The 13490-nt window shown below is 37.7% G+C and overlaps 1 protein-coding gene across 7 annotated transcripts in view; it reads left to right on the top strand.

The window, feature by feature from the left end:
- The window catches only part of MAP3K19 (mitogen-activated protein kinase kinase kinase 19), a 14186-nt gene extending 4232 nt beyond the window's left edge, over window positions 1–9954 (top strand). For 2 of the 7 annotated variants that reach the window (XM_065070341.1, XM_065070342.1), the window contains 6 exons: window positions 564–976; window positions 1632–1675; window positions 3842–6304; window positions 7405–7554; window positions 7763–8460; window positions 9709–9954. In XM_065070341.1, coding sequence (XP_064926413.1) covers window positions 1646–1675; window positions 3842–6304; window positions 7405–7554; window positions 7763–8460; window positions 9709–9775 — 3408 coding nt within the window. In that variant the 5' untranslated portion in view covers window positions 564–976; window positions 1632–1645 and the 3' untranslated portion in view covers window positions 9776–9954. Of the gene's footprint in view, window positions 1–563; window positions 977–1631; window positions 1676–3841; window positions 6305–7401; window positions 7555–7762; window positions 8461–9708 lie in introns of all 7 variants that reach the window. The other 5 variants (XM_021296496.2, XM_065070336.1, XM_065070338.1 and 2 more) reach the window with 4 other exon arrangements.
- Window positions 9955–13490: the final 3536 nt, after the last annotated feature.

The raw sequence follows: 13490 nt of genomic DNA on the forward strand, positions 1-13490 counted from the left end.
AGTAAGAAATCATTTCATTAGTGCCAGATGTTCTATACTTCTATGTATGTTGTATAGTGTTTCTGTCTTCCCAGTGTCAAGTACTGGCCATTGCTGGAGGCAGGATATTGCACTAGATGAACAAAATATTTAATACAATATGAAAACACATATGGTATATGGCTTTAGATCAGCATTTGATTTATTAAAACCAGACAATTATCATGCATACAATTTTAAAATTAATTTAGGCTATCTTCTCAGTCACACTATTTATCTTTGTCTGTACTGGATTTTTTTATTCTTCAGAAAGCAGGTGGCAGAAACCTGAGGCTTGTCAGCACAGCCTCTGTTCTTTCAGACAGGCCATAGCATATTTTATATGATAAATAACAAAGGCACATCTGGTCTTCAGAATTCTTCTGACACCCTTTCGTGATTATTCATAAAAAATACATACTGGAAGCAGTCTGTTTTTGTCAAGAAGGGGAAGATTGAAAATATGTTGTTCCATTCCTATTGTTGTTCAGTTTGCATTGTTTGTCATTCATTCTTACTTGTCAATCTCTGGCATTGCATTCCAGGGAGAGCCACAACTTCCCAGATGGACCAAGAAAGAAAACATAGTTTGGTTTTCTTGGATCTTAGAAATTTTTTGTTCACATTGTTCTCCACTCGCCGTGATTATTTGAACTGAGTAGGCTCCTTCCACTTATTTTCACAGCGTATTTTGTTTTTTTGGTTTTGCCTTTTAGCCAGATAGCACCAACATCCAGACCATGGCCAGGTCAACAGGTGACATATTTTCCAAGTAAAAATCAGCTAGCATTGCACCTGAGGCATCACACTTCCTTACCTTTCTTCCTGAAGAAAGAGAACATAGAGCATGGCTTTGACTTCAGCTTTCTCCTACAAGCCTCATGCCCAGAATCTAACATTTCAAAGTCGTTTGTGGATTTAGATGCTTTTCAGATAATAAGAGCACAAGTACAACAAAGTAAATTCAATTTTAAAAGTCACAACTTTTAAATAAAGTTATATGTTGCTTATCAAATTAGATGGCAAGGTCTTAGAAGTCCTTTTCTTTAAACTTTAAGTTGCCTTTATATTATATCTGTTTGACTTCATCACCTGAAATAGAGCTCAGCCACGTTGACCTTCTTCTTTAATTATAGCGGTGCGTGTATTTGCAGAATGAAGGAGATAAAGAGAAGCAATGACAGATTTCACCATTCCTGGTACACTGTATAACGAAACTGAGCCCACAAAATGTAGCATGTCATATTCTGTAGCTGGAAAGGAGCCATGATGGCATCTCTTTCACTTTTTTCTTCGTTCTGGCAATATTAATTAGCCACATATTTGAGTTAGCAAACATCAGAAATTGAGGAGAAATATTTGCTTGAATTATTAGAGTCAAAAGTATTTTTAAATTGTCACATTTTGTAGTTTTCTATAGAAAATTGAATTGTAAACTTCAAATTTCAAATTAAATTTTTTTCTGCATAGCAGATTTATAGCATAGTCCTATAACCACGCATCAGACAGTTTCTTGGTCCCCAGAACCCTACAGTTTGAAATTAATTTATAGATTAAAATTGTAGTCTGCTTAAGAATATGAAATTAACACTTCCTTTGTTTTGATTTTTCAGGGTTAAATATAACGATGCTAAAAACCAGGAACAAAGGATCTGAGGTAAGATGGCATTATGTGTAAAGCCGAACACCACTAAGAATATTTTATGCTTTCAAAACCTTAAAAATAGAAATACAGAAGTAGCATAGGTAATTTCCTCTGCCTGGTCTTCAGTTTTTTGGATGCACGCAAAGTATTTTTACATATATTACATATATGTGTGTGTGTGACCAAATCTTCAGAAGTATATCAATAACTTGTCAGTAATGTGCTACATTAGGGATTTTTTGGGGTAAATGGTTGGAAGTTCAAAAAGATAGAAAACTTTATAAAAATATAAATATGTAAGTTAATTAACAGTAGGTGCATCCTGTATGTTAAACCTGTTAGATGTCTAGTTTTGCCAATTTTTAAACAAACAAACAAACAATTTTCTTGTATTGAGTGGTACTTTAAAATTGAAGCTGAGTTGAAGTTAATTGCTGAAATTTATCGTGCTAGCAAATAAAAAATAAAGTTTTAGGATTAAACATATTTTACCTGATATTTTGTGATAAGTGGAAACAGGATTTTTGACAAATCTTTGGCACCTACAAACAAGGTAGCAATTTTACATGTATCGGTGCTTCAGACCACGTGATCCTCAAAAGTTACAAAAGATAAAATGTACTGTATTTAGAAAACAGATAATTTGGTCTTTATGGATGTTTATTAAGGGCCCTTTGTACAAAAGACTTGACTCATTGAATCAGCTGTATACTTTAGTGAACCCACTATAGAATACAAGAGCGTACACAGGAAAAAAGCACAGAAGTAATAGCAGGAGTTCAGACAGGAAAATCATGGAAATGTTTAAGAAAAATAGTTTTCTGACCTCAGTGTGATTTAGTACAGCCTTATTCCATGTCTTAGGCTGTAGTGATTTCTAAAGGTGTATCACTTGGGATTAACTGAGCTTTCATACTAATGCCATGCGGACTAGACAAAACCTTCAGGACTATACATTGCAAACCAACACACGTTGTTTTTCCTGGCACATTCAGTCCTGAGTTTGCCCTTGGAATGCAAACAAAAATCTCCTACAGAATGCAAACTGATGTTGATATAGATATGCAAATGAGTACTCAGAGCATATGACTGTGTGATTATTTTTATTGCATTCATTTGCATAAAATGATAAAGTATATCCAAGCTTCTTTTTTCTCCATTTCCTGTAAAATAAAGAGCAGTAATATTATTTTCAGAAAATTGTTCTCACTGTTCACCTGAATAATCACAACAAAGTACTCAAATTCTCGGATCTGTACACTTTCAAAGATATACAGTACATTTCAACTAATAGGATGGAAAGAGAAGGAAGAAGGGGAGAAAAATAAAATACATCTCCCATACAACGCATTTCTGTGTTAGCTGCCATGTAAAAATGGCCTTTGGGCAGCTATCAGTTCAATGACACTGAAAGCAAAGTGCACACTGTGCTGTCTTCCAGTGTACTCAAAACTCTCTGAGCTAAATCTGTGGCCCATGTAACACTGTTTATGGAATTTTATAAGACTACACTAAACATATGGAAGATGCATAAGTTCAGATTTATAATAACATCTTTTAAAACCTATACATAATTTGTAAGAATTGTTTTCTCCATGGATAAAATAGCATTCTGTTATAAGAGCCTAGCTTTTGCTTTTTAAAAATCGCTTACACGAGATCTAGTTCAATTGGGAATATAATTACTGGTGTCAGCACACTTTGGGCAATTGCATAAAAAACTTTAAACATCAGCAAAGACTGATGCACTCATTCAGTGAGAGTGCACAGCAAGAAAGAAACTTTGGCACATGAAGCCACTGACCAGCCTTTGAATTCCTGTAGTAAGCATGCTATGTGGCATAAGACTGACCAGATTATTTGTAGGTGTGGACAAAGTTTATTACTTTTAAGTTATGGAGGATGACTTGTGCCTTATAGCAAAGGATCCCACTTTCTCTGCTATGAAATACTTAGGAAAAATTCTGGATGTGAGAAAATTCATGTATGGATATGAGAAAATTAATGTACTTTCTCCACGTTTTGATATTACATTTCATATTCAGTTAAATATGGGAATATATAAAAGAATAATCTTTTTCTGACTCTTTTTTTCTTAGTCTTCTTGGATCTTAGTAACTAGATTTTACCTGTATCTATTGTGTTGCACATTATTAACATTTTTTATGGAAATTACAGTTTCATTTGCCACCAGTGGCATTTCAACCTGTAAGAATGATTCATCTTGTACCTCTAGAAGATAATAGTGTCAAGGAAAGCACCAACATCAGAAATATTTTTGATATTATGAACTCTGTTCCTCGGCCCATAAAACCAGTTACTAAATGTTATCAGTATCAGTTAGGCAGTCTATTAAAAAGGCACACTGAGAAGCCATCAGACCTGATTGTGGCTACTATTTCTGAGAAGTTCACTCCAGTGAAAGACCTGTACCACTTCAGCATGGGTAACTATTACAAGTACCCTAGCAACAAGAAAGAAGAAATTCAGAACAATTTAAAGTGGATGGAAGCTGATATAGTTACAAATGCTGAAAAGAATGATCAGACAAAGTACCAGTTTTCAGTGGCATTTAAGCACGTAGAATTTATGATCCAAGCCAGTTTCTGTGATGACAGTCATCCTTGCTTGAGCTCAAGTAATGCACTGATAGACTGTGGAATATTTACAGCTCCAACAACATTTACAATACCAAGCAACAGAGATGCCTTGAGAGCTGGTGATGAGGGAAGAAGAGCAGGAAATTGCTGTAGAACTGGGCTAGAGGAAGGAAATGCTACAGACATGATACTGGATTATACACCACATGAAAATGCTACGAGTGTGAACCTTGTGCTTGACAATCAAGATTTAGATTCTTACTGCAAAAATAAATTGATAGAGTCCTATCATGCCTTAGAAGATAATCCTGTAGCTATGGTAATTCCCAGAGCAGAAGTGCAAGATCCTTCTGGAAAACAGACAGAAAATAGCGTTTGTCTCTCTGAAGTTGAAATGGAAAAAGAAGCAATGTCAGAAACACCTTCAAAAGACGAAAGTGACCTTGTACCCATTGTTCGAGTTACATTCTCTGAACAAGAACCAGCTAGGGAACCACATATTGCCAAACAGCCTGCCACAAAAAAGAGTCTCCTTCGTAGCCTGCCTCCTCATGTTACTCAGAGCTTCAACATTCTTGCTCGCAAAGAAAATGACAAAAGTAAAATAAAGATGAATAGAAATAAATATTCATCAAAATCTAAAATGAGTAGCAAGATAAATGCATCTGAAGACTTAATTGTTTCTGATGAGATTTCCACAAAACATAATGCCAAGCATCATATTTTTCCATCTTTGGAACTGTCACAGGTGGAATCTGGGACTTCCCTGAAGCATCAAAGAAAACCCTCTGAAGCAGACAAAGACCATTTTGCTCAGAGTACTCAGAAACTTAGAAAGCAAAGTTTTTCCTGCAGTTGCAAAAATTCAGTTATGTTAAAGAAACCTGTTACTCCACTTTCTCTACCACATGCACAGTCTGCTTCAAATTTTGTAGATCTGAAATATAGCGACATGTTCAAGAAAATAAATTCAAATGACAAAGGCCCAGGTATTTATGAAATGTTTGGGACTCCCGTCTATTCCCACATGCGTGAGCTTGATCAACACGAGAACGGATTTTATAGAGATGTTTGTTCTGCTCCATCTAGGAGATGCACCCCTAGCACACGCAGATCTACCTGCAGTAAAGGGAGAGAGAGCAGCCGAGTAAGAAATACTCCAAAGAGAACATACTCTAAGCCAAAAAAGACCATACCTGGCACTAAAAAAAAGCAGAAAGGTTTAATTGCCAAAGACAGAAGTACCGAGCTGAGTGACAGCAACACAGAGCAAGATAATGTAATAAATTCTGATTCAGATTTTCAAATAAACTCTTCAAGGAGTGTGACGCTGTGTCATGAAGACACAGATCGTCAGCTGACGTTTTTAGAGGAGCCTGCACAATCAACGAAGCAAAATAATTATTTTTCAAATTCAAACTTAACAACTATTAAAGAAGTTTCTTTGGAGCAGTCTTTAGACAGTCAGGATATATTCAGCCATCAGAGAGCTGCTACCTGCAGCCAGAATCTTCTTCAGCTCGGGGATAAAAACTACAGTGACTGTGTTGCTCTAAGCAGCAGTCTGCTAACAACAGAGCAGAACCTTCGTGTGCCTCAGTGCAGGGTGGATGTGGAGGGCTGCAAAGGCCTGGAACCAGAGCAGGCCTCCTTCAGGGCTATAAATAAACATGAAGCGTTTCCCTTTTCAGATGGACTGGAGTGCCAGTCCCCTGCAAAAAACTTAAATCACAGCTGGGCATACACACCTAGAAACAGTGGTCTGGCAAATGCATTGACTCAGTCCTCAGAGATTCAGACAAAAAATGCTGCAAGCCCCAGTTTCCAGACAAGTCAAAACATTTTGTCCTGGGCAGATAATAAGGATGTGACTGATGAATTGCTTTGTTGTCTGGCTGAAGAATTGCTGATGCTTGAAGAAAAAGACACCAGCTCTTCAAGAACAAAAAATGCAGGTTCTAAAATGCAAAATACACATACTAAAGAAGAAGAAAATATGATGAATGGAGATGGAGCAATAGTAAATAGTGCTCTAGACAAGGTAAAAGTTAATTTCTTGTAAATTGCTAGCTCCTTTGAGTGATCCTTCAATGCTCTTTTGCCTGAAAGATAGGAAATGTGTGCTGATGAATGATCAAGTCTCTTTCCATTGGGCCAGCTGCCCACTGATTCTTCCAATGCTCAGCTGAGGATACCCATGTTAGAGGCTGCGTGTCAGGACACAAGCCAGATGGCACTACATTATGACAGGAATAGCTATCAAGGCTTATATGATCAGTCAAGATACACTGAGAAATTGTAGTGAATATGAAGGATTTTAACTATTTTAACTATTTTAACTGAAGAGCGTGTATAAAAAGGGGCAAGGCAAAAGCTCTTGAGATCTTGACTCCTAAGGAATGTGAAAAGACACTACAAATGGTTCTTGTATATCCAAAAAGGGCAATGTCATTGAATCTCTGAGTGCAACCAGATACTTTTTTGGGTATGAACTACAAGTATCAGCTTATCAGACAGACTTAAGGCAGTTTAATTAATGTAATCAAAACTTCAATCTCAGAAGGCTTAGATTCCGGCCCTCAAGCCAGTTAAGAACCTTCACCTGCTAAGGTGCTTATCTACCAGTACTGCTTTTCCTTGGCCGTTAGCTTTTTGCCTATTTAAATTACAAATTTATAAGGAAATTCATTTCACTACATGTTGATACACTTTATGCTTCCTTGAAGCAGTCTCTTCTTCCTGTGAAGTTGTCTCCAAGTTGTTTTCATCAGACTTGGGTTGCCTAGAGATAGTCATATTCACCCTTCAGCTTAGCAAACTGTACCTACATGACACACAAATGAGTAGTAAGCAGATGTATATCCTGGTTTTTAAGTGTGCCTTCTGTCTCTTTTCATGTCAATGGAAAAAGGTGTCATGCTATACCTTTTGGTTATGCAATATCGTGATACATGCTTGAAAATATTTACATAGTCTTAGTATAGCAATTGAATTAGTGAGCTAGGCAATGAGTATATATATATATAAATCTATAGAGAAGAGTCATGCCAGATAAAAATTACTCCTTATAAAATACCTAAGGGTAATATGAAGCCTTTATTTTTCTCTCTACTTTCTCCTCACACATCATCTTTCAAGCAGAGTTACCGTAAAGCCTTTTTGGCATCAAATGAAGAAAGTAACCTCCTAAACTTCGAGGACTCTACTAAGGTACCAGGAGGCAGTTTAACTAATAAAGATCCCATCACGTGGACAAGAGGTGAAGTCCTTGGAAAGGGAGCTTATGGCACGGTAAGTTAACATCTAAATGTTAAGAGTTGTGCTGGTTGTCTTTGAGCTACATCTTACCTTATAACTGGCTGTTGTCCTGTTCAACAAATAACAAATATTTTGGATTGTACAGTGAAACGAGAAGCATGACAAACACAAAGATACTGTTTAAAATAAGCAAATAGTTTCATTTCATGTTTCATTTTAATAAATGCTAGTTTCATTGTAGGTATACTGTGGTCTGACAAGCCAGGGACAATTGATAGCTGTAAAAGAGATTGTTTTAGATCCGTCAGATCAACTCACTACAGAAAAGGAGTACCAGAAGTTTCATGAGGAAGTCGATCTTTTGAAGACATTGAAGCACATCAATATTGTAACTTATTTAGGAACTTGTCTGGAAGACAACATTTTGAGCATTTTCATGGAGTTTGTTCCTGGTGGCTCAATTTCTAGTGTTATTAATCGCTTTGGTCCATTACCAGAAATTGTCCTTTGTAGATATACAAAACAGATTCTACAAGGGGTGGCCTATTTACATGACAATTGTGTGGTACACAGAGATATCAAAGGCAATAATGTGATGCTCATGCCAAATGGTATAGTAAAGCTGATTGACTTTGGCTGTGCCAGGCGTTTAGCTCGGGTAAGCCTCAGTGGCACACAGAGCGAGATGCTCAAGTCTGTGCATGGGACTCCATACTGGATGGCACCAGAAGTTATAAACGAATCTGGATATGGAAGAAAATCAGACATCTGGAGTGTTGGCTGCACCGTTTTTGAGATGGCAACAGGAAAACCTCCACTGGCTTCCATGGATAGGATAGCAGCCATGTTCTACATCGGGGCCCACAGAGGACTGATGCCTTCCCTACCTGACCGGTTTTCCAGCGCTGCAGTGGATTTTGTGCATGCGTGCTTAACCAGGTATGTTGATTTTTAACTGGTTTTTAAAGGGAAGGAAAAATGCAAGTAGTTTGCATAGTAAGAGGGTGTTGATGGCAGTTTAGGTTACTTGTATGGTACATGTGATATGGAAGAACTATATTGTAAATGCACGGGTTTTCAGCATTGCAGGAAAGCCTTTAAATAATAGTGTACATAAAAGAGCTTTACTCTCTATAGTAGTATGAAAAAGCCCTCACAAATTCTCTTTTTGTAGGCCTTATACTCATCATGCACTTTGCCTGCAGTTTTTGTGTAGAAACATGACACCATTGAGTTTTAGACAAAATGTTTGATTCATTACTTGGAGGTGTCTTGCTGTTCCATTATCTTATTGGCTGAGTCTGGCCCGGGTCACGCAAGTTGTTTTGAGGACAATATTCTAAATGAAAGAGCTTTTACTTCATTCTTTACTTTCTGCAGCGGAAAACTCTGCTATCACTGCTGATCCAGGAAATACATACTTGTCTGAAAATGATTGGACTGTCTATAGAGACATCATATATACTTTGATTCAGAGAGAACGGTGTTTAAAAAGTAGAAGGAATTGTTAGGTGGGAAAAAACACACAGATAAAAAGCATTTTTAAAAAATTATTTATCTTTTCAAAAGTCAGGATGCACTTGTGGTGGCAGAGTTCTAATGTACGATCTCACCATGTCCTGAATATAAATGCCTCCCTCAGCCCATCTTTTCTATTAGCTTATTAGCTGACAAATCGGTGTCCTTAACTCCTTCCCTGTTCTCCAAATTAAAGGTTGAAAAAGCCCAAAGCCCTTGGCTTTAGGAAACCAATATGGTAATTACAATCCTGTAATTCCAAATGGGCACCTTAAAATAAATGACGCTGATTGGAGATCAGGACAGCCTGATGGACACAGCATCAAACAAATAATTGTCATTCTCCTCACGTATGTTTTTGATGCACCTGAAACAGCCACCTTAGCAGAATTCTTCAAAGTTTTAGAAGGAACTTAAGGAACAGAGAATGATTTCTGTAATAATAAAATATTTCCGGTTTATAATTCATAAATTCCAACAGTCTCTTCTCATAAATCCTGTCTTCTTTTCTACCGGATTTATCAAAAAACCCTAAAAATGATGTTCAGGAGTAATGACTGGAGAAATTTGGAAAAATAAAGGCTAAGTTTGCATTTAAATTTTACAATTATATCACAGGCATGCATATATACTCATTTAATGTACTGATTTTTCAAACACTCAATGCAGAGATCAGCATGAACGGCCTTCTGCTCTGCAGTTGCTGGACCATCCCTTTCTGAGAGGAAGGCAGTGATTTTTTTCGGAAGTCTTGCCAAAGGAGTATACATTTTCCATAGAAAAAGTTTCCACTTGTGAAAAAAGATCAGAAGGAACTGGACTTAAAAGTGACAGCAGAAATAACAATAGAGTGATTGTGTGCAAGGAGTCTGTTACTAGACAGCAGTATGATTAAAGTCACATTTTTGCAACGTCTGTGCTCAATGGAGTGCGCATTACTTCAGTGTGAACACACCGCCACGTTTTCTTGTATTTGGAGAGACTTTAAGAGAAAAAACGCCCATCACCATCACCGGTATGTGACAGGCAAGGTAAGTTGGAACGCCAGTTTGTCTGTACAATGTTGGAATGCCAATGTCTGTAAAATCCCATGGATTATTGGTAGAAAGCGCTGCGGGTGCTGAAAGCTCTGTGAAAGCTCTACTCAAACGAGTCTTAAAAGCATGCTGTGATGGTCCCATGGGAAGCCCAAACAACATATCAAATTAAAACATACTGAAGCTTTTATTTAGCTATACAGGCCCCTTAACTTTTAGCTGGTGAAAAAAATTAACCAGTTTTTGCATAGATATAAGAGGTGTTTGTTAGTGAGGTACCGTGTCACTACAAGATGCTGTAGTGACAATGACACAAGATACCCAGGTGTCCACATGTGCATCTTTATTACGCTTACATCATAATCATTTCCTTCTCTGGCTAGAATTATGAATCTAAACTTTGTGACTGTCTTTTGTGCATTTTATGGGCAGATTCAGGTCACAGAATGGTTGAGGTTGGAAGGGGCCTCTGGCAATGCTCCAGTCCAGCCCCATGCTCAGAGCAGCAGTGACAGGCAGGTTGCTCATCTCTTTGAGTATCACCAAGGTTGAAGTCTCCACAGCCTCTGCAAGCAACATGTTCCCCCCTGGCATATTTTCTGTGTTCAGAGGGATGTGTTGTAATCCTCACCTTTCTCTTTGCTGATGCAAAGAAGCAAAAGCACAGGAGCATTACCCTTTTCCTGTTCACAAAGGCTGTAAAGTGCTGTTTGAATCACTAGATAGTCCACTGCTATTTTTCAGTATCCTTAATCTGAAATAGAAAAGCAAATTTGATTCTGAAGCTTGAACTGTTTTGAGAAACACCTGAGTCAGCACTATGTAATTAGATGATGTGTAACAGTCTCCAACTGCACTACAAAAGTAATTTTTACAGTTAGTACAACTAGCTGCTACTAACTGCACAAAATTAAATACAGTTTGAAGAACATTATTGTATATTAATAAAACAGAAAGATCAGGTATTTATTAGTATTTAGATTGTCTTCTATCTGATAAGGCTTCTTCCTGGCAGTTTTCAAATTTAAAATTTCAGGACAATGAGACACTGTAGAAACCAAAAATCATTTTCAGTGTGTCAAAATGTGGTGAACCTTATGCCTTTGTGAGCACCTGGGCTCCAGGAAGAGCTGCAGTAAAACTCAGCCCTACAGCTGTTAAGGGCGGAGCTCTCAAGAATTCAAGACCCCAACTTCAGTGCCATCAGTAACGTGAAAAATAGTGTTTCATGAAAAGGAGAGGGGGAAGTTCTAAGTTTTAGGTAAAATCAGCTTTCCCCAGAGCACTACATGTTTTGGTTACTTAAGTAGCTTTCAAACTTTGTTTTATTCCAGTGGGCTGACTTCAGAGGGTTTGTTTAAACTTTATAAAAGCAAAGAGGAATCAGTACTTGTAGCAAAATTCTTTATTAATAGTTTCTGTAGCTATAATGTCACATAACAATGACAGAACAGTATGCCAGCATAAGAGAAATCCTAACATCACAGTAACCTTCAAACAGTTAACAGTCCCATTTTGAGGAGTATCAGTTGGTCCTCATGCTAAAAATCCATGGCAACTTCACATTTTGCAGAATGAAGATAGGAGCCCTGGCATATGAACTCAAGGGAGATGGACATAATTCATGATTTTAATTCTTCTCAGATTAAGGTAGTGTCTCCAACAAAGCTGCAAAGTAAATACGAGTTTTTATTTGGCGTGAAATGAAGCTGAGATGGTGGTCATAAGCAGGGAAAGAATGGGAATGCTTTAGGATGTACAGTTTATTAAAAAAGGTCGGACTTACAAAACCCCATTGTTATGCACGTGTCTTATAAGCAAAACTGACATTTTTTGTTGAAGTCTGAGTCCTCTCATATTAAGGTTATTAGTTATTTGCAATTTAAATGTAATATCTAGTCCAGCTAATTACACTAAAATTAGTCTCCAACTTAAAGGTTTTATATACTTTAGCCTGAGTTTTTAATCAAAATGTGAAAGCACATTTTTGCTTTTGTTTAACCAGCCTTAGAGAACGAGGTGGGTGTTCAAGGCCAGCACTTGTAACAAAAGTCTTTACACTTAATGACACTGCAGAAGAGGGGAGATGCGATTGCACCCCAGGCCTCTGCACAGCGGAGCCAAGGAGGATGGTGGCTGAATCCAGTCTAGTAGAACATTCTGTAAACAAGTCTAACTTTGCATGTTTCTTACTTAATGAGATCATAGATTTTCACATAAAAATCCAGATAATTCAGGCACCTGTAATAAGGTATCTAAAGTAATAAGGAGGAAAGGTGAGAAACCTTAAAAGCCTCCTTGAAAAAAACTCAATGAAAAGTGACTCAGGGAAGAGGGTCAGACTTCCTTAATTAGTTACAGTATTTGAGCTGGGCAAACATTCCTGTATTAAGAGCCTTCATTTCTAAACCCAGTCAAGAACCTGTTACAAAGCATGCAGGCTGCCAGGCTGGAGGTATGTCACCACTTTGCTGTTATGCCAAGTTTCCTCATGCTTTGGAGCTTACGTTTGAGAACTAGAAAATATGGTGTCCTTGTGTCATTGTAGGGGATACTTACAATGTAAAGCCTCAAGCTCCTACTCAGCTGTCAGGAAAAGGTCAGGTTCTTAGGGATGCCAACCCAGCTATCATACACTGGTCTCAAAACTACAAACAGAAATATGATGTAAAAGTTCCCATCCCAGAACACAAGCAGACATCAAACCCAGAAGGCCCGCTGTCTTCTGAGATTATTTGGATTCAAAATTAGTGTTTTTTTTCCACAAAGTTCAGCAGGAACTGGTACCATTTTCTACAACCCTTCTGTCAAAACTCTGGGTTTTGCACATAATTAAAAAAGAATGAGAGAGCTTTCCCAAGGAAGGGATTCCAGTATGCACAGCAGTGCCTTTTCTCCTCTACTTTTCGCTTCCTACAGGGACCCACACCATGAGACAGTTTCAGAAAGTTGACTTTTACAGGTGTTATCAAAGAGCACAGCCTTTGAACTATGGTAAGAAAAATGGTGTCATTATTAGTGCAGGAATATATATGAATTAAACCCAAGTACTGAAACTTTCAAGGTTAAAAATTCCAAGCCAGAGAAACAGTCATTCCCAGTAGCAATGCAAGAGAACACTCCTGGTTTTTCTTATTTTTAAAGGTGGAAGGAGTTAAGCATTTCAGAGCAAGGAGGAGTTAATTAGCTAGTTCAGTTTGGCATAACTTCCAGGTCTTTTCAGACATTCATTTGTAGAACTCATGGGAATGTGCATTTACATCCCAGTCAAAGAAAGCAAACAAAGTGTTTGCTCAGTCCCCTCCATTGCAGAACGAGGGTTGGGAACCTCTCCCGCTAAGGGCTTACAGACCTTTGGTAGGCTCTTGTCACCCACCCCTTCACTGCCCCCCGGCTAAAATAAATAAAAGGAAA

Source organism: Columba livia, chromosome 7, assembly GCF_036013475.1.
Source record: "Columba livia isolate bColLiv1 breed racing homer chromosome 7, bColLiv1.pat.W.v2, whole genome shotgun sequence".
Taxonomy (NCBI): domain Eukaryota; kingdom Metazoa; phylum Chordata; class Aves; order Columbiformes; family Columbidae; genus Columba; species Columba livia.